Source organism: Cydia pomonella, chromosome 2 (genome assembly GCF_033807575.1).
Source record: "Cydia pomonella isolate Wapato2018A chromosome 2, ilCydPomo1, whole genome shotgun sequence".
NCBI lineage: Eukaryota > Metazoa > Arthropoda > Insecta > Lepidoptera > Tortricidae > Cydia > Cydia pomonella.
In genome coordinates this window covers 36837458-36859898 of record NC_084704.1, presented here as the reverse complement: position 1 = coordinate 36859898, position 22441 = coordinate 36837458, and the positions used below count along the sequence as shown (strand labels likewise).

General features: G+C 40.1%; 3 protein-coding genes across 4 annotated transcripts in view; 2 read left to right on the top strand and 1 right to left on the bottom strand.

The window, feature by feature from the left end:
• LOC133515534 (ATP-binding cassette sub-family C member 3) overlaps window positions 1-7156 on the top strand; it is a 92138-nt gene extending 84982 nt beyond the window's left edge. Inside the window, exon 28 of the mRNA XM_061848082.1 lies at window positions 1378-7156. Coding sequence (XP_061704066.1) covers window positions 1378-1572 — 195 coding nt within the window. The 3' untranslated portion in view covers window positions 1573-7156. The remainder of the gene's footprint in view (window positions 1-1377) is intronic.
• A 430-nt stretch (window positions 7157-7586) lies between these two features.
• On the top strand, window positions 7587-8342 carry LOC133515501 (uncharacterized). Its single transcript, XM_061848048.1, has 2 exons — window positions 7587-7745; window positions 7867-8342. The coding sequence occupies exons 1-2, from the start codon at window positions 7701-7703 to the stop codon at window positions 8311-8313; spliced, it is 492 nt and encodes a 163-aa protein (XP_061704032.1). The 5' UTR covers window positions 7587-7700; the 3' UTR covers window positions 8314-8342.
• A 1431-nt stretch (window positions 8343-9773) lies between these two features.
• The window catches only part of LOC133515500 (A-kinase anchor protein 200-like), a 49027-nt gene continuing 36359 nt past the window's right edge, over window positions 9774-22441 (bottom strand). For both annotated transcript variants that reach the window (XM_061848045.1, XM_061848046.1), the window contains exons 5-8: window positions 16986-17318; window positions 15999-16718; window positions 12924-13001; window positions 9774-12218 (exon numbers count right to left, since the gene is read on the bottom strand). In XM_061848045.1, coding sequence (XP_061704029.1) covers window positions 12192-12218; window positions 12924-13001; window positions 15999-16718; window positions 16986-17318 — 1158 coding nt within the window. In that variant the 3' untranslated portion in view covers window positions 9774-12191. The remainder of the gene's footprint in view (window positions 12219-12923; window positions 13002-15998; window positions 16719-16985; window positions 17319-22441) is intronic.

Here is a 22441-nt window from a genome sequence, read left to right as displayed (position 1 = left end):
ACCGACGAGCTCATACAGGTGAGCTAGAGGTGGAGGTGGTGTAGGTGAGGCACTCTCCGTGGGCAGCGGCAGCTCGTGTGCCTGGCGCGCGCGCTGCTGCGCAAGACGCCGCTCCTGGTCCTGGACGAGGCCACTGCCGCCGTGGACCTGGAGACCGACGAGCTCATACAGGTGAGCTAGAGGTGGAGGTGGTGTAGGTGAGGCACTCTCCGTGGGCAGCGGCAGCTCGTGTGCCTGGCGCGCGCGCTGCTGCGCAAGACGCCGCTCCTGGTCCTGGACGAGGCCACTGCCGCCGTGGACCTGGAGACCGACGAGCTCATACAGGTGAGCTAGAGGTGGAGGTGGTGTAGGTGAGGCACTCTCCGTGGGCAGCGGCAGCTCGTGTGCCTGGCGCGCGCGCTGCTGCGCAAGACGCCGCTCCTGGTCCTGGACGAGGCCACTGCCGCCGTGGACCTGGAGACCGACGAGCTCATACAGGTGAGCTAGAGGTGGAGGTGGTGTAGGTGAGGCACTCTCCGTGGGCAGCGGCAGCTCGTGTGCCTGGCGCGCGCGCTGCTGCGCAAGACGCCGCTCCTGGTCCTGGACGAGGCCACTGCCGCCGTGGACCTGGAGACCGACGAGCTCATACAGGTGAGCTAGAGGTGGAGGTGGTGTAGGTGAGGCACTCTCCGTGGGCCAGCGGCAGCTCGTGTGCCTGGCGCGCGCGCTGCTGCGCAAGACGCCGCTCCTGGTCCTGGACGAGGCCACTGCCGCCGTGGACCTGGAGACCGACGAGCTCATACAGGTGAGCTAGAGGTGGAGGTGGTGTAGGTGAGGCACTCTCCGTGGGCAGCGGCAGCTCGTGTGCCTGGCGCGCGCGCTGCTGCGCAAGACGCCGCTCCTGGTCCTGGACGAGGCCACTGCCGCCGTGGACCTGGAGACCGACGAGCTCATACAGGTGAGCTAGAGGTGGAGGTGGTGTAGGTGAGGCACTCTCCGTGGGCAGCGGCAGCTCGTGTGCCTGGCGCGCGCGCTGCTGCGCAAGACGCCGCTCCTGGTCCTGGACGAGGCCACTGCCGCCGTGGACCTGGAGACCGACGAGCTCATACAGGTGAGCTAGAGGTGGAGGTGGTGTAGGTGAGGCACTCTCCGTGGGCAGCGGCGGCTCGTGTGCCTGGCGCGCGATTGGCATCTTGACTAGGCCTTCAGGGCTTTCAAAATATCCGAGCCGCCGTTGGCAAAAAAATATTGTCTTGCTATTAAACATAGTGCAAGCTAGAATCTTACTTTAAGAATAGTTTTTTAAAGATAGTTTGGATGGCTTCCTAGCCTAGTAGTTCAAATCCTGGAAATTTCTTTGAGCGTTCACCAAAAATGAATTGGTATCGTCGTGCACAGAAAACGATCCGGTCGGAGTTTGCGTCGTGCACCGTGCTGACCATCGCGCACCGCCTCAACACCATCCTGGACTCCACGCGCGTCATGGTGCTGGACAAGGGGCAGCTCGTGGAGTTCGCGCCGCCCGACCAGCTGCTGCAGGACAGGAACTCCGTCTTCTACGGCATGGCCAAGGACGCCGGCCTCGTCAGTTAGGCCACCCTACTATTTCACTGAAATTCCACCTAATTTCTATCTTTTATGGTCTTTCAACAGTTTTTCTTTACCAAAAATCGGTTGCCGAGAGGATATATGTTCAAGGCTCTATCAAAAGTGCACTTAAACATATAGAAACGCTATAGACAGGTATGTCTTCCCGTCCGACCAGCTCCTGCAAGATAAGAACTCCTTCTACGGCATGGCTAAGGACCGCTCGTCAGTTAGGCCACTACACTGCTATAAACAAAACAGCCTAGTTCTGGTCTTTCAGCAGTTACACTTCAACGAGTGGTTTTCCAAGAAGAAATCAAGCGTTATGTACGTGTCCCACCGAACGGGCGGAGTCGGAGCGCATTTCACAATTTTATGGCCGCAAGCCGGTCGACTGCTCGCGGACGCGGACGGCTCCGGACGGACTCCATCACTTCTGTCATACATGTATGAGCACATTGAAAATGCGCTTCGGAGCGGCCCGATTCCGGAATCATACATTAATGTCAAAAATAACCAGATCACCTCACTCTAAAATTTAAAGAATTCCCTTGATTTCTCTAGGATCCCCTTGTCAGATTCAAATTTAATGACAATACCTTCGACTTTTGAAAACTGTCTTATACTCGAAGAGTTCTCTCGAATTCGCTAGGATCCCATCATCAGATCCTGACCTGGTGACAATGGTATCGACTGTGAACTGAACATCCTTGCGGGATCTGGCCAGGCATATTTTATCCAAACTCTATCACCAATAGGTGAGTTTTCTGACAAGTTATTTAGCATGAAACTACATGAAACGTCAAAACTAAAAGCTAATGATTAAACACAGTTTATTTATTTTTGTTTTTGGTTAAATATAGTTTAATTTGTCTGCTGGAAGCTAACCAATTGGTATCATCATACAAACAATGGCAGCTTTTAATAAACCCGTCCACAACTTACCAGATCATTTGTAACACAGTTAAGACAACAAAGTGATGTCGTCATGAAGTCGCAACATATCCACGCAGTCTTAGATACTTATATCGTAAAAAGAAATGAATCGAGATGAAGAAACGTCGATTTGTATCAGCATCAAAGTACACAAAAACTGTTGAAACCGATCTCTAATGAGCCTCCACTTGAGCTCGTGACCTAAAGAACCTTTGGGCCAAACGCTCATAACGTAGACGTGTACAGTTTATCCTTGGGTTTAAGCTAAAACTAAAGATAATTTGAAATAGAGGTAGATTGTCAGAGAAAATTTTGTAGTCACAGTAAATTTACTGCCATCTTTCGATACATGATTAAAATTTTTACAACGCCAATTGACTTTGATCCTTATTCTTTCACAGATATGTGTTTAATTTGTTAAATATCAAAAAGTGGCGCCAGGTTACCGGGTATCGGCTAAAGGATGTAGAGCCATTGCTCGACCCGATGCCGCCATACCTTTGGCCTTTGATCTATTAGATGGCGCCACTTTTTGATATCTAACACATATCAGTGAAAGAATAAGAATCAAAGTCAAATGGCGCTCTAAAAGATTCAATCATGTATCGAAAGATGCCAATAAATGTACTGTGATTACAAGATTTTCTTCGAAAATCCACCTCTATTTCTAATTCTCTTTAATAAAACCAAGGTGGGGTATAAGGTAGGTAATCCTAGTATAGTATTATCATCACAAGATGCAATGTAAAGGTCGTAGTAGATCTCAGTGCCCCGGCAAAGCAATACACGGTGCTATTTGTCGCTGTTCTAGGGTATTTATTAGTGGTACCTGCGTTGCAATATCTTGTCGAGAACGATCACACAAGTGCCAAGTCGGAGTGCAACTTAGTAGTGGCAAATATACATTGATTGAGTAAGAGTGTTTCAACCTTTATTTTTTTTTTTTCACCCTGTCCCATCTCTTGGTCTAATGTCATTGCGTCTCATTTTCTCATTAAGCAAAATGTTAGACGCAAATAAACATTGGACCGAGAAATTGGTCAGGATTAATACCATCCTATGCGTTTAATCTAAGACAATTTCGTGCTTCGAATTTGACAGGGAAACGAGATGGCGCTGTTCAGCTTCGTACATTTTGCGGTTGTCAAAAATTGACGTTTGACAAATCATTGACCGCAAAACATATGGCGCAGTACAGCGCCATCTATGGGGCACGTTTTTTCTTAGAATTTACCTCTGTATTCCAATCAATTCTCTTCAGTGGTAGGGAATGTTCGTTACATCACGATACGGGTCCAGTGTACAGTCATATTTCGAAAGTCAGTGAAGAGACCGTCTATGCTAACGCTGCATCGACTTGAACTGAACAAAGTGAGGTAGTGTCATTATGGACGTCATATTTTCATAGAAATTTGACATTAATCAATAATCAATCAAATATATTTATTTGCAAAAACAGTAAGGAAAGTCTTAATACATTCGGTGCCAGCGCGTGCTACGCTCTACGAACGTAGCTGATAACATGCAAATTTATTTATATTTATTTATGTATTCAGGTACCAATGTATTTTGCTTGCAAGCAACCGTGCAAATATAATGTCAAAGCTAAGCATGCAAAAATAATAAAACATGAATCATGCCATTATCACAATTTGTCCATATAAAAGCCGTGCAGAGTTGGCTTAGTCCGGCTCTAGTTGCATTTTTGCTGTAGTATAGATTTTCTGGAATAATTTTTATGTCTAAGACCCTAATCTGTTAAACAAAAGACAATGTTTATTTTATGCGAGCGGTCGGCTCCCGTGTTAGCTTGTAAAAGCAACAATGTCGTTTAAAAAGCAACTGTATCGTAATAGTATTAAGATTCAAATCTATGTAACACCTCATGTGTTGGTAATGTAGGACGATCGACCACCTTAATGTAGGCGACCGCTCATATTATTACGCGCTCACATAAAATAAACAATGGCATTTATTTAATAGATTAAGCTTTGAGGCCTAAAAAATATTTTAGAAAATTCGTACTATGTAACGCCATAAAAAACTCGTGAAGATAAACTATGGTAATAGTTTATTAATGTTACAGTTCCCTCCAACGATGTCTCCTCCTAAATTGCACGTCGATTTGGTGTTATAATTATTAAAATAGTATAATTCAATTACAATAATGTGGATTACTCTGGTGCGAAGGGTTACTACACATCTGCAACTGAAATATACTCTTACGTTACCCTTTTCGTCAGGCAGCGGCAATTTCGGTCCCTTTATGATACATAAGAAGCCTTAAACTGAAATTGTAAATATGTACAATAAGTACTTAAAGTAAGTACTTAACAGTTAATTTCATTTTTATTTGTGACATCGTAAAACGTACGTTTTACCGTAATTTTATATTCAATTTTAAATCTTTACGTTTTTGAACAGGGAAGTTATTACAATTTTAGATCTTATTATTAAGCATATGTGTTGCCACGTTTTCTCCCACACTGCCTTCTAAATTGAGAATGATAGGATTTTTAATCTTTTTATGAAAGTGTCTCGAATTTATTATTTCCTAGTTAATATATATAAATAAAACAAAAAAAGATCTATTAACTTAATTTTCATTGTTGTATGGTAACTATGTTATTTCTTATGATTACTCATAATATTTGATTATATAAAAGACATTTAAGTTATTTTAATATTTATAATATCAATAATCCATAGTTACATATTAGTGAGGCAATATTTGAAATTGTGTTGGATACTTAATATAAATATTCTTAATTTAATTTCGTCACAATACGATGTACTTATATTATGTTAAAATAGTACTTGGAACAAATTATTACTAGATTTGTCATTATAAATACTATCAAAAAAAACAGAGACTTTGTGTACATTTAGGCATTTATTATCTACCCATTTTCGTTTTATCTTTGATACTTGTTCGCAGATATACTTTTTGTAAAATTTGTATAAAATGTAGTAAATAACTTGTTATATGTTAATAGTCCATGTATGGACTCTATTGTAATATGCAGAAGGTTCATATTTTGAACCATATAGGCCATGGTAAGCAATACCTCAGACAGAAAAATAAATGCATTTATGGATAATAGTGCTAAGCAGAGTTTTGCAACCAGTGAATGAATATTTTATATATATAGTTGAGCCTGTATATATGTAATTTTCTGATTGTACACCCGAAAAGTTTTGGTTGTTATACCACAGACAACTAGACAAGGCAAGACTTGACAAGGGTAAAAATATCGGCCATCACAGGTAACAGGAAAAATAGGTAACCGGTACCATGAACGTGGCCAACGTCAAGAAATCGCCTTTTCATGCAAACGGATTCCTCATTTTCCACTCTGGATATTAACATTATTAAAAATATGTTGACACAATTTACCCCTACTATTGATTTTATTTTCGAATTTTTTATTATTATAAGAATTAAGAGCATTTGAATAGTTTTAGGAAATTAGTTTTTCGCTTCTAATTTTTACGATATTTATTTTATTTTTATGATGTAAAAATAATTACCCTAATGTCATTCAGAGAGATATTGATATCCAGAGAGGAAAATGGGGATAACGTTAAGGAGAAAAGGCCTTCCCCTAAAGACGTTAAGCCGCGATTATACACCTTATATTATACAGTACAGTCCGACTCAGATAACTTTTCACAGACTCGAATAGAACAAAGTGTGGAGGCGTCATTATAATTATGACTTCGCCACACTTAGTCATTGCAAATGTCACGCAAAGTTATGTTGGTCCGACTATAATTGCATTTTTTTTCTAAATGTACTGTACATCCGGTACAACTTTGACGTGTTGAATTCTCGTCTCGGTCAAGTTGTCTGAGGTTATCCTCGACCATCATAGTTTTTAGTTATCCGCGCGCGTGGGGCAGAAACAACAGTATTGCATAGGATAGTTTGTAAGATGTTTATTGCACGACAAATTAGTAAATCATAATTCAGTGATTTCATTTACTAGTGGTATACCTATATGTGTACTTGGCCTTTATAATTCATAAGTAGGTACTTAAATTGCATTCGAGAAAGATATTTTTATAAAATAACTAGATATCTTCTTGCTAAATAATATTCTACAATATTAAGTTGTAATTCACTTTAAAATAAGTACTCACCTATTTATAACGTGTTTTGTTTGAAGACATTTATAAACTTTCTAAACTGCCAACTATGCAACTATATTCATTGAATTGCTAGTTTTTCATGGTACACCGCCAATGCAATAACAAGAAAAATACTTATTTTAATTTAAATTATTGTTTTTAAAAATATTATGAACAGATCCAAAACAGCTTAGGACGCAACCTACAATGGTGCATAGATTTACTCAATTAACTTGCCTTGTTAATTTTAAGTGTGTTTTAATGTTTCACTTTGATGTATATTGCGTCAGTTTGGTGCCAGAGGACGCCTTTCTTGAACGTTTTTGTAGATTTAGTTCTATTATTATAAGTTTGGTTTTCATTTTGAATGCACAGAAAAGTAGGTACACAAATATACAAATATGAAAAGGTTTTTATTAAGTGACTTGGCATTTTTATAAAACTGAATTTGTGATTATTGTTGTAATTATTAATTCTGTCGAATTACAATGGTTCCCTTTATAATAAAATTATTTGTAATAAATTCTGTTTTGTTTACTTACCTACTTACTACAGTTTAACAAACAAGTTTGAATGGAGGATAGTCTCAGAAATTCCTATCCTACCCTCCTAAACTGTAGTCCCTTTACTTACCTACTAGGAAAGAAAGTTGATTACGATACCAATAACCCTCAATTGACGATTAGGCGCAGTTACCCTATAAGTGCACTTTCTACAACTCACTATTAAAGAAGACTGTCAAGTATACGTCTCCTGAGAAAATAATGCAACTGTTTCCGCTGCAACCCGCGCATATAGGTTCATCCTAAGATGAAGCCCAAAATTCAAATCTCATTACTAATCAATTCAGTAAAATTGTATACCTATAAGATTTGATGCGCTTTTAAAACGCTCTCAAATAACATTATTTGTATAAACAGTTGGCTTTATTTCAGTTCTGTCAAAGTTGTCATTGATTGTTTGTTATTTTTAGGTTACATTTTGTAATAATACTATCTTATCAGTCCAGTGCTAATTCATTAAAAACATAATTATTTAATTTTAGAGCAAATTATCAGAGTATAACTATGGAATCCTTGTTTTCTACAGAGTCTTTGGATGACTTTAAATCGGTACGTATCTATAGACTACTTTAGCAGCAAAATGTGTCCGTAATGTTTAAGTTTACAAGTGACTTATAATAAATCGAAATAGTCACGTACTACATAAGTAATTATTATTCATTTCATTCAGGTGTCGCAAGAAATGTTCGATCACTTATGCAGGAATAAGGAAAACTTAACAACAATCAACTCCACCATTACAGCAGCTACACAAGAATTTAAACAATTAATAATAGAATCTAATTTTGATCTGGACGAAGTTGCAGCAGCAATTAAAACAAAATCGTGGGACCAAGATAAAATGGAGCATTTCTTAACCATGTTGCAAGGAAGAAGAATAGATTTGTTGTATGCATTACTCACACATAACAACAGCTGTCATGGAGAATCTTTAACAAACTTCAACTGGGTTTTGAAGTTAGTGCTCGGCAGCAGTGAACTGAAGTCATTGAAGTATCCACTTGTGCAGTTGATGCTACACACAGAAACACCTCAAGGCAACAAGGGGCAACGAATGTATGAGTTAAATAAAGAAACACTGTTCAAGTTTATAAATATTTTAGAGAATGTGGAATAAAATGAAGCAGAATCTCCTGTATTACTTGATTACCTTGCTCATTGTGCAGTAAGCTGCAAAATTGCATGCACACATTCACTGCCAAGAACACATGTGTGTTCATTTTGTACTCGAAACAGGATGCCTTGCACTGAAAGTGTTAAAATTGATTCATTCAAAGGGTTGTTCCCACACTAGTCCAATGCAAATTAGGAACTTTATACAAAGCTTTGTATTTTATTCACATGTATTGTGTGTAAACAACACACAATACATGTGAATTAAATATAAAGCTTTGTTGCGAAACATTAACAATGTTTTCCTTTGACAAATAGTATCCACTGAGAGGAAAGAAACTCATTTCACTCGCATAGCTCGGACAGATCATCACAAAACAGTTGTAACTAAAAATAGAACAAGATGTTTTAAAGTTGTGTTAATTACAGTGTTATTTAATCTATTGTCTCCTGCAATTGGTTTTTAAATAATATTCATTGTTGCATTGCATTTGCAACCCACAAATGTCCAAAAGGTTGTGCTTTTTTAGGGTTCCGTACCGAAAGGGTCAAACGGGATCCTTTTACTGAGACTCTGCTGTCTGGCTGTCCATCTGTCACCAGGCTATATCTCATGAACCATGATAATTAGCCAGTTGAAATTTCTACAGATTATGTATTTCTCTTGCCACTATAACAACAAATACTAAAAACATAATTAAATAAATATTTCTTTCCAATCTTGAGGTTCTCATCCAATCACCGAAGTTAAGCAACGTCGGGCGGGGTCAGTACTTGGATGGGTGAACGTTTTCATAGATAATGGTACAGTACCCTTCCTGTGCGAGTCCGACTCGCACTTGGCCGATTTTTCTATTAGTGTATTTGTTTTTGCGATAGCCTGCTTATTGAGCTTACTGTGGGACTTAGTCAATTTGTGTAATAATGTCCTATAATATTTATTTATTTTTAATGAATCTTCACCCCTCTTGTAGTTTCACATAGCAGACAATAGATTTTTTCTGGTGCCAGACTAGTTACGTTATTAGACTGAATGATGGCTCGAATTCTTATGCGTGACACCGCTGTACTCTGTACTGGGCCCCATTCTTATTGCCTGTAGAGCACATCCTTAGATATATGTAATTTGTGTTAATAACTATTAGTAACAAAACTGCTAATAGGATATCAAGTATATTCAATAAATATGTATTTATCTCAAATGCATGATTTTTTTCTTCGTCTCTGTATCTTGTAAACGGGTGCATCAACTTGTTCTTGCATAGTTGTCGCCTGGGTCACTTGTTTTAAGAACATGTTCAAAATATACATATTCTTGGTCAAGCCATTAGAATTTAGACTATGGTTCATCTACTTCTATTGTCTTCTGGCTAACTGGACTAACAAAAACTCGTTCATGCACTGAACTGACCATAGAAATATGCAACAGGAGTATGGGTAAACAGGAAACAATAAAAAATATACTTTCTGGTTTTATTATTTATTGATTAGAGACATTCACACATCAACATTTAAGTTTAATAAAAATTGGAATATCATAATTATCATACAAGTCGCACATTGCCATTATGAGCAAACAATATTTGAGTTTATAATGATATATTATTAAAATGTAAATATTTCAATAGCTGACACAATTTTACTTGCAATATCAATTCATTAGCATATAGATGAAGGAACAAGTTGTTACATCTTGCGATCGTCTCGCACGTTCCTATAATAACATTATACAAGCATCAATATAAATTATAAAGAAAAAATATATTATGAATGTATAATATATAAACAATTCCATTAGAGTAAACGCCACGAAGGATGAGGGACGGACCCGGCCGCAAGCCAGTACGCACGGGAGGCTGAGCCGCAGGCCGCAGCGGGCGGCGGTTGGATATGGAATGTCTCACACATTTACTGCTAATATCCTGAGTCGCCTCATCGTGCAATCGTCACTTCAATTTCGTAAAAAATGTACAAAATTACAAAAATGATTATGAAACCATATGACAAATGGACGCCGTTGCTATTGATTAATCCAATAGTATAGTAATTCTATATAGGTATGAGGTGGAAACCGACACACTAGAAGCAGCACTAAGTATTGTACTGCTTTCACTAACTTACATTAATCGACTTCTATTACACATACTAATCTAAATATTACAGTAGTATAATTGTGTATGTCTGTATATGCATAAAAATTGTATAGTTTAATCAAAACTTTGGCCACTGAATATCAAGATTAAAATTTTCAAAAATTTGGCAGCCAATAGGCCGTTTCCGTTTGAAGTCGTCTGGGTGGCCGTTAATTTAGCTTCAGGTTCGACTGCCGACAACGACGCGCCTCGCTCCTCCACCTATCCTTACCTTCCCCACTTCATTACAGAGAGCTCACCATCAAACTAAATTTATACACGAGTTTACTAGTTACCGAAATTACCACACTAATGATATAATAAATCAAATTAATTTCGACTTCATTATTTAACAATGTACACTGAATTTATACTCTCGACACGCAATTAACAGTTTTAAAAATAAGGTTAATGAAAAATCATTTATTCGTATATACATAATAGTAAACCTTTCGAGCTTGCGTTATATTATAGATGATACTTGTATCATTTTATAGGTATAAAATGTAAAGCGGTTCGTTAGAGGAATACCCTCGTTTAACTCGGACGAGTGTTAAGTTTTCGAAGTAAACAGCTGAGATCCGACGGCGCCGGGACTCCACACTTCCGGTGCTACTTCAGGGGACGACAAACTTACAGACAACTGTAACAGCATCACTTTCACTAATCTCAAGTCACTATAATATTTTTCACATAGCTTGGATTCGGTGGCAGCTGTCATCTCAATACAGTTTGGCATTTTAAGGTTAGAAATTGTATTGAGATGACAGTTCGCGGACCCCTGCTATTTCACTATACCCGCAAACTGAGCGACTGAGATAATAATGCTATCTCCTTTACTTTGTTAAGACCAACTAAGACTGAAAGAGATGGCATTATGACCTGACTCGCCACTTCGTTTTGCGGCAAGTAGCTGCTACACCATTTTAGAAGGAAGTTAATTTCGATGTTAAAGCTTGACGAGACATATCCGTAGTTTTAGTTCACCCGGTTAGTAAAATTGAGCAATTGGAATGTAGCTAGTGTAGCGCGACAGTCCGAGCAGATTAACTACTGTACTTTAATTTACCGCCATTATGTTTTAAATTAGACTACATTATAAGTAAATCGCAGACCGGAAAAAGTACAATTTACTAGTATCTGTTAAAAGGTGGTACACATTAGCTTAACGGCTTTTATGATCTAAAAAGTTTCAGATCCTATTTTTAGCTACATAAAGGAACCCATAGAAGGTCGGTTACACCTTTCGCCTCGTCACGAGGCGCGGTACGGTCAAGGAATTTAATTTGAGTACCATTTCGTACGTTGTCGTAGTGTGAATAGTGTGAGGTCCCTAGCGACTTTCATATTGACTGTCACTATGAAAAGGTAGGAAATGATAATCAAATTAAATTATTTGTTTGTACCTTCAACACGGAGCAACAACTCTAATACAGCCCTGCTCTATGCTCCGGCGCCTGCACTGAGCCGCGACACATAACTTATACCCCTGTAATAATGGCACCAACTTATCGCACCGTATACTGCCTACATAACTTTGTTACCGTATATAATTATAACTCGATCCTAGCGAATAAAATGTATATTTTTTTAATTCAGAAGCAAAGCACGCTAAACTTATACTATAATATTCTATATGAAAGGTCACATTTAAAACCGAACGTGAAACGAGCGAACTTAGTTCGACACTCTTTACCACGAAATGGGAATAAATTAAAGGCTTGTTTCTGGGCACGTCCGCGCTCGCTCTCTAGTCCGCCACCGCCACCGCGCTCTCCTGCAACAACACCACAGCCTTAGCCTTGGTTATTGGTAGTCTAAAACAGTTCGAGAAATGGGCCCCAGATGTGCAAGTTTTCAAAAGGTAGGAAAAGATCTGGGAAATTTAAGGAAAAATTCACAGGAAACAAGGGAAATTTCTATAATGGAAATCGAATAATTCGACTCCCATACAATAATATGACAGAATAAATGATTTTTTTTTCGACGTGGCAAATCCGCTATTTTGGAAACTTTCCCACGGCACTTCACTATTAATTACGGCCGGCCTTGATGTAGTCCCAATTACCCACTTTGTCCCCGCCCCTTAAACTCGAGAGTCAGGAAAAATTAAGACAAAACAATCCCCATTTATCTCTGCTTTGTTTCATCCCTCACTCTCGCCTTGTCCAGTCGCCTTCAGATATATCGGATAGGTCGTAGTGCTCAAAAATATCTTGCGAAAAATACGTTGACAATACAGGCTTGATCAGATATTTGTGAGCACTTTAGCCGTTCCGATATATCTGTTGGCGGCTGTAATCGTTTCAATGAAAATTCACCAAATTTATAGCAATCTGGGCCCCTACCGGGAAAATCGAAGTTCGTCAATTGCGGGCATTTTTCTCTGTCACTCTAATTACGTCTTAGTAAGAGTAAACGAGAAAGATCCCCGCAATTTGCGAATTTCGGTTTTCGCGGTAGGCCCCCTGATAATATTTACCGTTTCGGTGTTCAGTTCTGGGATGGTCGGGATCTCTGGTATCAAGTCGGCGATCTTGTCCGCGATGGGCAGGGGCTCCTACAACCACACCGACGCAATTAATTATTATTTTTGGGATTTTAGGTAACCACTGGCAATTTTAGTCACAAATCGATCAAAATTAAATTCTACAATGATGCTGAACAACCTAACAAAATACTACTTATAATACAGATGTAGTGAATTCTTTACCATCGTATTTTCACGGAAACGCATGGACTTGTTATGAAATAGCATAACTCAGTCAGTCTCAGTACAAAGACTACTGAGGTTGACTAAAGTAGGATGACAAATACGAACGTTTCCGAGAATATACGATGGCAAAGGATTCTTCACTATATCTGTCTAATTATGTACCTATTTGGTAGTTGAAAATATATTTTTCTGTCCTCCGGGCGGAAAGCGTCAATTTTGCTACAGCTGCGCTAAACGAAGTTGCCACTTTCCGCCTCCGTCGAGCAGAAAAATAGTATGCGCACCACGGGAGGAAACGTAGGACATTCCATCCCGCGTGTCTGCCACCAAACCCCCCCCCCCCCCCCCCGTGTTCGGGTGACAATTTTACATGCGCCACGCAATGTGCCAGCTTTTCCTCCCTTGGGACACAAATAACTATTCTAAGCATGAGCATTCAGACGGTTGATAACGACATAGTGGAAGGGAAGCGTGCGTTTTTACGACGCGCCGCGCACGAGAGGCGTAGCGTTCAAACGGAACAAGTCCGAAACTAAGCTACCTTACCAACCGTCTGAGTTGAGCGGTCAGTATTAAGAATACATATTTATGCACGCCATGCCGATTTCACACTCTACCGTATTCAATTTTACAGTGGCATGGCTTCGCTTTGCTACTATTTAAATCGTTCAGCATTAATAAAACTATTTATTACAGCATTCTCGATAAACTATGTACTAATGGCGTTATTCGTAAACACGTTACAAGCCTCAATTGTGATCGCGGCCGGAAAACAGTCCCACTTGGTCGCTTACCATAAGGACGAGATTTGTTTGTATTTTTATACGAATACTAAAAAATCTAAATAATTAAAGAAAATTAGGCAACTAACTCAGTAGCACAAAAGACATCAAGGCGTATTTATATATACGCGTATAATTGGGAGAATCGACTTTTTAGCGTCACTCGTTGCCATGGTTACGATTAGTTGTCCAGGGGACAAAAGTTCATTGAAATACTGATTTTACGGTACTTAAATGTATCAAACTTGCGTTTTTGTGGTCGTTATAACCAATGTCCATAATGGGCCCCCTACTAAGCATGTTAATAGAACGGCATACAACGTCTCTTCAAACAAACGGTGCCACTGTTGTCCCTTGGACAACGGGACAGGATAACAAAACAAAAAAAAGTTGATTCACCCATTTATACATAATATATGAATATTAATTACAATAATTACTCATGAAATAGTTGCGCGTTCCTGTCTTTTCCAATGGACCGCGGCGCCACGTGATTGGTAGCTTATGAATATTACAGTTCAGTTGGGAACACATACATGAGACGTACGCAATTACAGTTTAGTACACGTAATCATAATTCAACCATTACAGTTGACGAGTAGAAACTAGAAACTATTTAGAAATGTAACATTTAAGTAATTATTGCTTTAAATGCCAACCAAAAAATACTTGAATGAACTGTCGTATGGACCATTCGATTCGACGCGAGAGGTATAGCTATAATTAATTTGCCTTAATGTATAATTTTGATATTTATGCATATGGAAAAATGGTATAAAACGTAACACATAACTAATTGAGGCTTGTAAAATATTACGAATAAGGGGGTTTTTATATTTACAAGTTATTTTCAGAATTGTTTAAAAATACATACAAAGTTAACACAAGTTTAAGATCCCGAGTAATCATCAGAAGGTAAAGGATCAGCTCGGGTCGGGCCCGATCCCGAGCCAAACATGTCATGGACAAAGATCGGAGTTTTCATACCACAGTGAGACAGCGTAGTTATAATAATATGTATAATTATAATAGTCGACGTCACGATAAATACACATTTACTGAATGTATTAGGCTTTGATAGTCGCAGTTTGGAAGCTACTTGGTGGCTGAGGATTCGTTTTATACGGACGACCTTGGGGAGTCCTTTAATTGAATCCGAAGGCAGTAAGTAGCCTTCCAGCCGAATCATATATTTCGCTCAAAAATGGTTTAAGAAATATAAATATAATATAAATATTTTACAGAAGCAACGTTCTTACGTATATATTTATCACAGAAAAAAGTAAATACTTGAGATTTGCCGCCTTTTTATTATGTTTTTATTTAAAAATAGAAGTGTATTTTTCTGCCGAAAATACGCCAACCTATTTGAGACAGCTAAATAGTCGCGGTATATTATAACATAATAAGTATAGCCATTTCGCCTTCATTCAATATAGCCATTTCAACTTTTAAAGTTTGGAATTCGACAAATAATGGAATTTGTATGCGACAAATCTGAAATCGTGCATGCAATGTTTTTATCTTTTTAATTTTTGCCTGATCATAAACTACGCTCTTCACGACCTATTTTTTAAACCGGTAAAGTCGACTTTGCCATCCATTTTTGAGAAAATATTGTAATTATTTTAAAGAATTTATAATTATTTCTTTACGATTGCTTAGTGTCAAAATGATTTAAATAGATAAATTTTAATGTCGACTCAACATTTCGCTCACGCCTCGCGGTGAAAACTCCAATCTCTACTGATGAACATGGTTTTAATCGATTAGCCATTCCACACTACATATTTCCAAACGTTATTTCAGAAGCGACATGAAAGTGAGCTACATGTGGCATGCCGAAGTATTAGGTGTTAATGTCGGGAGTCAAACGCAAGCGGGGGACGGGAGGGGCGGCGGCTGCGGGCGGGACGACGGGCGCGATCCGAGTCTTCCTGTTATTGACGGCCGACGCATGCTGGTGGAAATGCACATGAAACTAAAAACTGTTAACGGAGCGCCAAACGGTCCTTAGGAAAACTAGTCCACTACAAGATCAAGGTCCGACGGTAGTCACCTGTTCTGTGGCGGCGGGCGCGGCGGGCGGCGGCGGCGAGGCGGCGCGCGCCGGGGGCGGCGGCGCCGGGCCCGGCGGGAGCCGCTCCGTGTCGGCGTTGCCGTTGCACTCGATCTTGTCTACTATGTTCCCGAGCGCGTCTACTTTTTTGTTCTTTAATGTTTTCTGTTCGGTCTCGTCCGCGATGTCGTTCGCCTCCGCGTCGACGGCGTGGTTGTTCGTGAGGGCGTCTCCTAGCAGGGGGTCCGCGTGGGGCGCCGGTGCGAGGTCGTCGCTCCCTCGGGAGAGCTCGTCCTCGGGCGGCGGCGGCGGCAGCTCCTCGCCGGAGTCGGGCTGGTCGGTGTCCGCGCTCGGCTCGACGGGCGCCACGTTGTCGACGCCGTTCGCGTCCTCCGCTCCCGGACTTTGTGTTTCTATTGAGCCGTTTCCGTTCATGGTCGGCGCTGGGGCGTTATCTTCGACGCTCGGAAGGTCTACAACTTTAGTCTCGAGCTCGGGCTCCGCTTTGGGGATTTCGGCGATTTCAACTGTTTCTACGTGCGTTTTAATACTTTCCGCGACATTGTGTTCGTTTGTTAAAGTGTCTTCGTATTTGATTACCTCGGGTTCGTGTTTAATTACTTCGGGGGTTTTATCAACAATTTCGCTATCGATGTGAGCCTCACCATTTTCCGCTTCGCTCGTGGTCACCGGGGCCGCGACGATTTCGCCGGCGGTTTCCTTCAAGGGAGGGGAAATTTGAGTTACATCTAAATTAGTGATATCAGCTTGTTGCGTTTCAGAACTAGTTTCGTCTACTTTTTCAGCTGCGGCGTCGGGGATAGCGGGCGGGGCCGAGGTAGCGTTTTGAGCGGTGTTAGCGAGTGAAGCTTCGACCAATTCGGGGGCCATGGTGGTGGCGGCGAAGGACGCCACCGACGAGGGGGGAGGGTTTGCGGGGAGTGGTGGAGGCGTGGGCTCTATCAAAGGCATTTGTGCAGCACAAACCTCTGTTTTGACAGGAATTTCTGGGGCCGGGGCGGGTTCCGGCGCGGGCGCCTCGGGTTCGCTCTCGTGCGCGGCGGGCGGCGCGGGCGGCTCGGGTTCGGGTTGGTCCAGCGCGAGGCCGTTGACGGGGAGCTGTTCGGGCGTCGTCTCGACGGTGGCGGGCGCGGGCGCGGGCGCGGCGAGCTCGGCCTTGGGGGACTCGGGGGTGCTGCTGCCGTTGGTCATGGGCTCGGTGACGGGCGTCTCGGGGGTCTTCTCCTCTTTCACTTCGGCGTTAGTCTGTACGACTTCCGCGATTTTATTGTCGACGGATTCGGGGGTAGCTTCGGCCGCCTAGAAAAGAAAGTCACTCACTTAATTTGGTATACAATAGAAGACGTCGGGCGAGAAGTCTACCACCCACATGCACTTTTTTTCTGAATCCAGATAATATTTCTGGCATAATTTATTTTGTACATGTAGATAGTCCCGTTTCGTTGATTTGAACTAGGCTCAGCACAGCAGTCCCCCACTACGGGTACCTTATCATCGGCCATGCTGCTAGATACCGTGTCGATCCGATCCCAGAGAAATCCTTGCTCCGACTGAAGGGAGCCCACAGTGCGCATTACAATTTATACTGCTATTTTTTGTAACGGTAGATTGGCGCTCATTTTTAGATAAGTAGTCGCCCTTCAATGCTCTTGATCGAAGACATATTACGTTTCATATAGGGCTGCCGCGAGCAGCACGGGAATTGTTATAATAAATGAAATATTCTGACAAAATAACGGCATTAAAACGTACTTTGAATCCACTAATGCTAAAAAGGGCAGAAATAACTCAAATAACATATATGCGTATACACCAAAGTTGTTAGTGCTCCGGTTTTAACCCCTTATGCAAAAAAGGGGTGGTAGGTGTTATACGTCTGATGACGATGTTAGTGTGTGTCTGTGGCACCGAAGCTCTTAAACGGATAAACCGATTTCGATGCGGTTATTTTATTTGATAGCTGGTTTTTAAATATATTCCCTCTGCCTTATAAAGGCCTAATCAAAATCTTAAGTTTATAATAATTTTAACGTACCGAGATGTCTTGGGTTAGTACTAATAGCGCTGCATTTCAACGTAAGAAAGGTGCAGTGGTACATTATTTTTCTATCCTAATTAGTGCGGCGTGAATCACGAGACATCACAACATCGCACGCGCTGTATAACGTAATTAAATCGGATTAGTTCCCGCACGCACTGTTGGTTTTACCCTGGATGTAAACAACCGGCCAATACAAACGAACACGTATTGCAGAGTTATTAATAATATTAGTATTATTACCTATAATTAGCGATAAAACCATGTGCAATGCGATAATTTCGTATTACTTTATAGCTTTTCCTCTCATAAATTTTAAATATGTAATTTTCCACTTTCGGCGGTTAAAATAAACGATAAAGCTATCATTGATGATAATTGTCATAAAATGTGTGTTTCAAAATGTTAAGATAAAACCAAAGATATATATAATTTGTGTCTCGAAAAATCAAGAAACATGTATGCTCGAATATGGTGATATACTTTTGGCCTATGCTCGAGTAGATGGCGACACCGTTTGATATTGAACACATGTCGGTGACAGAACATGGGTCAAATTGCCATATGTCATTCTAAGAGTGTTAGTCCTGTGTCGAAAGATGGCAGTAAATTAAGTTGACTACAAAATTTACTTTGACAATACGCCTTTTTACTAAATTCTCTTCGATAAAACTGAATATCATTAAAATCAGATCAATTAATAAAATTGTCAATATAAAGTTTAAATAATAATAACATAAATTAATGAAACGTACTTTAGAGAAAAAATATATTTATTTATTTCACAACATGATTGCACAAAATACAAAAAATAACAAATGGTGTAATTAATGCCTAAAGGCATTTTCTACCAGTCAACCATAGGGCTAAACAGAGATGTAAAAATGATGCAAATATATTGCAAGCAATTGAAGCTGAATATATGTACTTTTACTATAATTGTGGTTGCTAAAGTGTTTTTTTTTTTAATGCACATAACATTATGACAATTTCTATTTCAAAAGCGATATCTTCAAGAAGCAAATAAAATAATGCAATTTAAAGTGTGTTGAGTGCAACCGCAATGGTTGCGGCGAATATAAAATGATACCGCGGCACAAGGTCGTCTTTGTTTACTGAAGTAGAAAGACACGCCTCGTGTAGCGCACGATACATGTATCCTAGCCAATCTCTGTTCGACACTAGATGGAGTATGTCCCAACTGAGAACAAATAATAGTTTTTTATGCAACCGTTGTTTAAGAGAGGTCAAAAAAGGCGAGTGGCGTGAGTAACAATTTGAGGCGAAGCCGAAAATTGTTAATAAAGACGCCACGAGTATTTTTTTTACTCAGTTAAACAACGTTGCATACAATACTTTTTCTATGACCAAGCACTTACTTTGAAAAAATAAAATTGTAAATTTAACAAATATTTTTCATTTCATCTATCGCGATTTTGAAGGCAGAAAATTTTTAGTGACTTCTTGGGCCATCACTGATATTTCTTCAGGCGTAGACACTAAGTTTTCGTCTTCATCCATTTTAACTTGAAAGACGTACTCTTATTTAACACAAAAGTTAAGTTGCTATTCGACAACCACAATAACCTCATTCAAGAAGTAACAAAGAATGTAGGGTACGGGCGGGAAAATGAATGAATGAAATTAAAAACACTTGTCTATGGTTCACTTATTTGTCACAGATGACATTTAAAATAAGGTTGGCAACAATGTATTTCATACAATATTCTTTAAGTGGTCATTACACGAAGTATCGAAAAGTGCCAAAAAGATACTGCGTGTATGCAAAAATGCGTTTTTGGGGAATAGACTAAAGACTTGTCTTGACAACTACAAGGTAGGGTTTTAAAGATGTGTGCACGACCCTTTAAATGACCAATAAAAGTACGGGAGTAGAAAAATAAATATTTCGGGACAATCTTACACAGATTGACCGAACCCCAAATTTGCCAAATGCGGTGGCAGCATGGTTCCATTTTTATCACTTGTCACTATGCCCGTCACTTTCGCGCTTACATACTTGTTAGAACGTGACAGGCATGGTGACAGATGATTGAGAGCCGACCATCTTAGCCCTACTGGTGACGATATACATACATATATGGATGAATACATTGAGCCAAAAATTCCCACCTGTTATCACTGGAAAGAAATGCGACAAGAAACTATGTTACCAGAAGGAATAAACAAATTCTGAAAAGTCAGCCACATTATATTTATGTCATAACCTAATAACCTGTACACCTATAATTATGCAATAAATGATATCTTAATAGATATCACTTATGTTGATATAAAAAAAAACTGCTTTTATTGGTCAAACTGAGGGCAAAATAAATGTATTTAGGTATCTCTAGTGGTAATATAACAATTGAGTATGATTTCTTTCCATTCATTCTTACTGGGAACTCAAGGGTAGGGATAAATTTAGTGTTATCTCATCTTCACCCTACTGTTACCTATAAGAACGAGAGCGAATTCAATAGTAACAAATTGTATATTATTATTAGGTGGGATCTAATGGGAGGCCATCAAAGATCCCTGGTCCATCTACCTTGACGTTGAGACGTTTGGCAGTTCGTCCTATTGCCATAAATAACCGGTCATTGCGTAGGAAACGATTTATAAGATGTATACCCGTCAAACCTAATCACGCGTGTTTAATTGGTTGGTTATTGATACTAACAGTAGAAGTAGTGAAGCGGGCGAGGCGGACACAATGATCCACACAAGCATCTACTCACTCATAAACAACTAATTAGGGAGTTGCATCTGTCAACATTAAAAATGAAAGATACCTTCAACCGGGGTGAATCGGGACGGCGGGATATTGGTGCTTGTATCGTTTTGGATACCGCACCCGCTTAGAAACGTCTGTTGCTGACTGTGCTGGCAGTACTTCCCCTGGGTTGTTTATTTCCTTCAAACTTTGGACCTAATATATTATGTCATTCATTCTAATGAGTCAATAGTCCTAATGCAGTTTTTTTAAACAGTAAACAATTAATATTTCAGTGTTGTCGTTAAATAAACCATGCCTAAATGGGTAAACAAATCATTACAATATTAATGAGATAGGTATAAGCGATTACATTTAAAAACATCGGAAATGTTCGCGGAAAAACATGAACCCTAACACATTCATACAGTTGGACAGTCGTATACGTGTACAAAATTATTAAGACGGTATGTGAGTTTTACTTGTCTAATCCTAGTTTTTTTTTCAATATACTAATAATGTTACATTGGCCCCCAATTTGTTCCAGAACTCTCTTTTAATACACTTGGTATAAAATTAAGATACATGGGTAGTAAATTGGGCAATCGAACTCATGATTTTGTAAACAATGCGCTTACCTAACGAGTTTTGTAGAAAAAAAAAAGAAAAAAATAAGTTGAAACAGTTTATTTATAATGATTGTAAATAGACTAAAGGACAATATATAACAGGAGGGAAAACGCCGGAGTATTAATTAAATGACACGGTTATCATAATGTGACGCGGCTGGCAATAAAGCAGATAGCAACAATTAATACGTAGCAATAGCCGAGGTGCAACGACCGGAGGGCACAGGGCCGCGATCGCTGCGGGCGGAGCGCAGCGCTTTGCGCTAACCTGTATAGTGTGACCTCGAGATCTATACATTTGTACTTAGTATTTTATGGCTCCTCTACATGATGGCCCAGCGTAGGCCAGTCCTAGGGACGCATTTATGCGTTAGAGGGAGCAAGTGATATTGCTATCTCATTTCACCGCATAGCTGCATCCCTTGGACTGGCCTACGCTGGGCCATCGTGTAGAGGAGCCCTTATAGAACTAGAAAGAAACTTCGTACAAGTAAGCGATGGTAAGTTAACTCTGCAGCGACTTAGCAAATGACAGAGCAAGAATGTCAAATCTATGAAAATATGACGTTTCAAGTGGGGACAGACACACTTTGTCACTGCCAAGTTGGTAAGTGTCCGACAGAAGTTTCGCTTTCGGCATAAGAATCGTGTTTCGGCCAAATTTTCACCCAAAAAAACTGCCGAATCTATCGACCGCACCGAAATTATATTTTCGGTAGTGTCCGGCCAAAGTTTCGGTTTCAGCCGAAACTAGAGCAAAACCGAACCTTTGGTTTTGGATTTGGCAAAAAAGCCGGTTTCGATCGGACGCCTATTATAGCAGTTAGCTTAGATGAATTCTAAATCGCTTTCTCAGGGCAGGATCACGAGTAGATACTAGGTTTAACAATTAACAACTCTGTCTCGCTTTAGTCGACACGTGTGCACGCGACGGGAGTGCCTGCGAGGAGGTCAAAGCGAGACAGCACATAGTCGGCGTCCGAAACGAGCGGAACCATTAGTCGATGCTTTCTTTTGCACGTCGGAGGCGCAAACG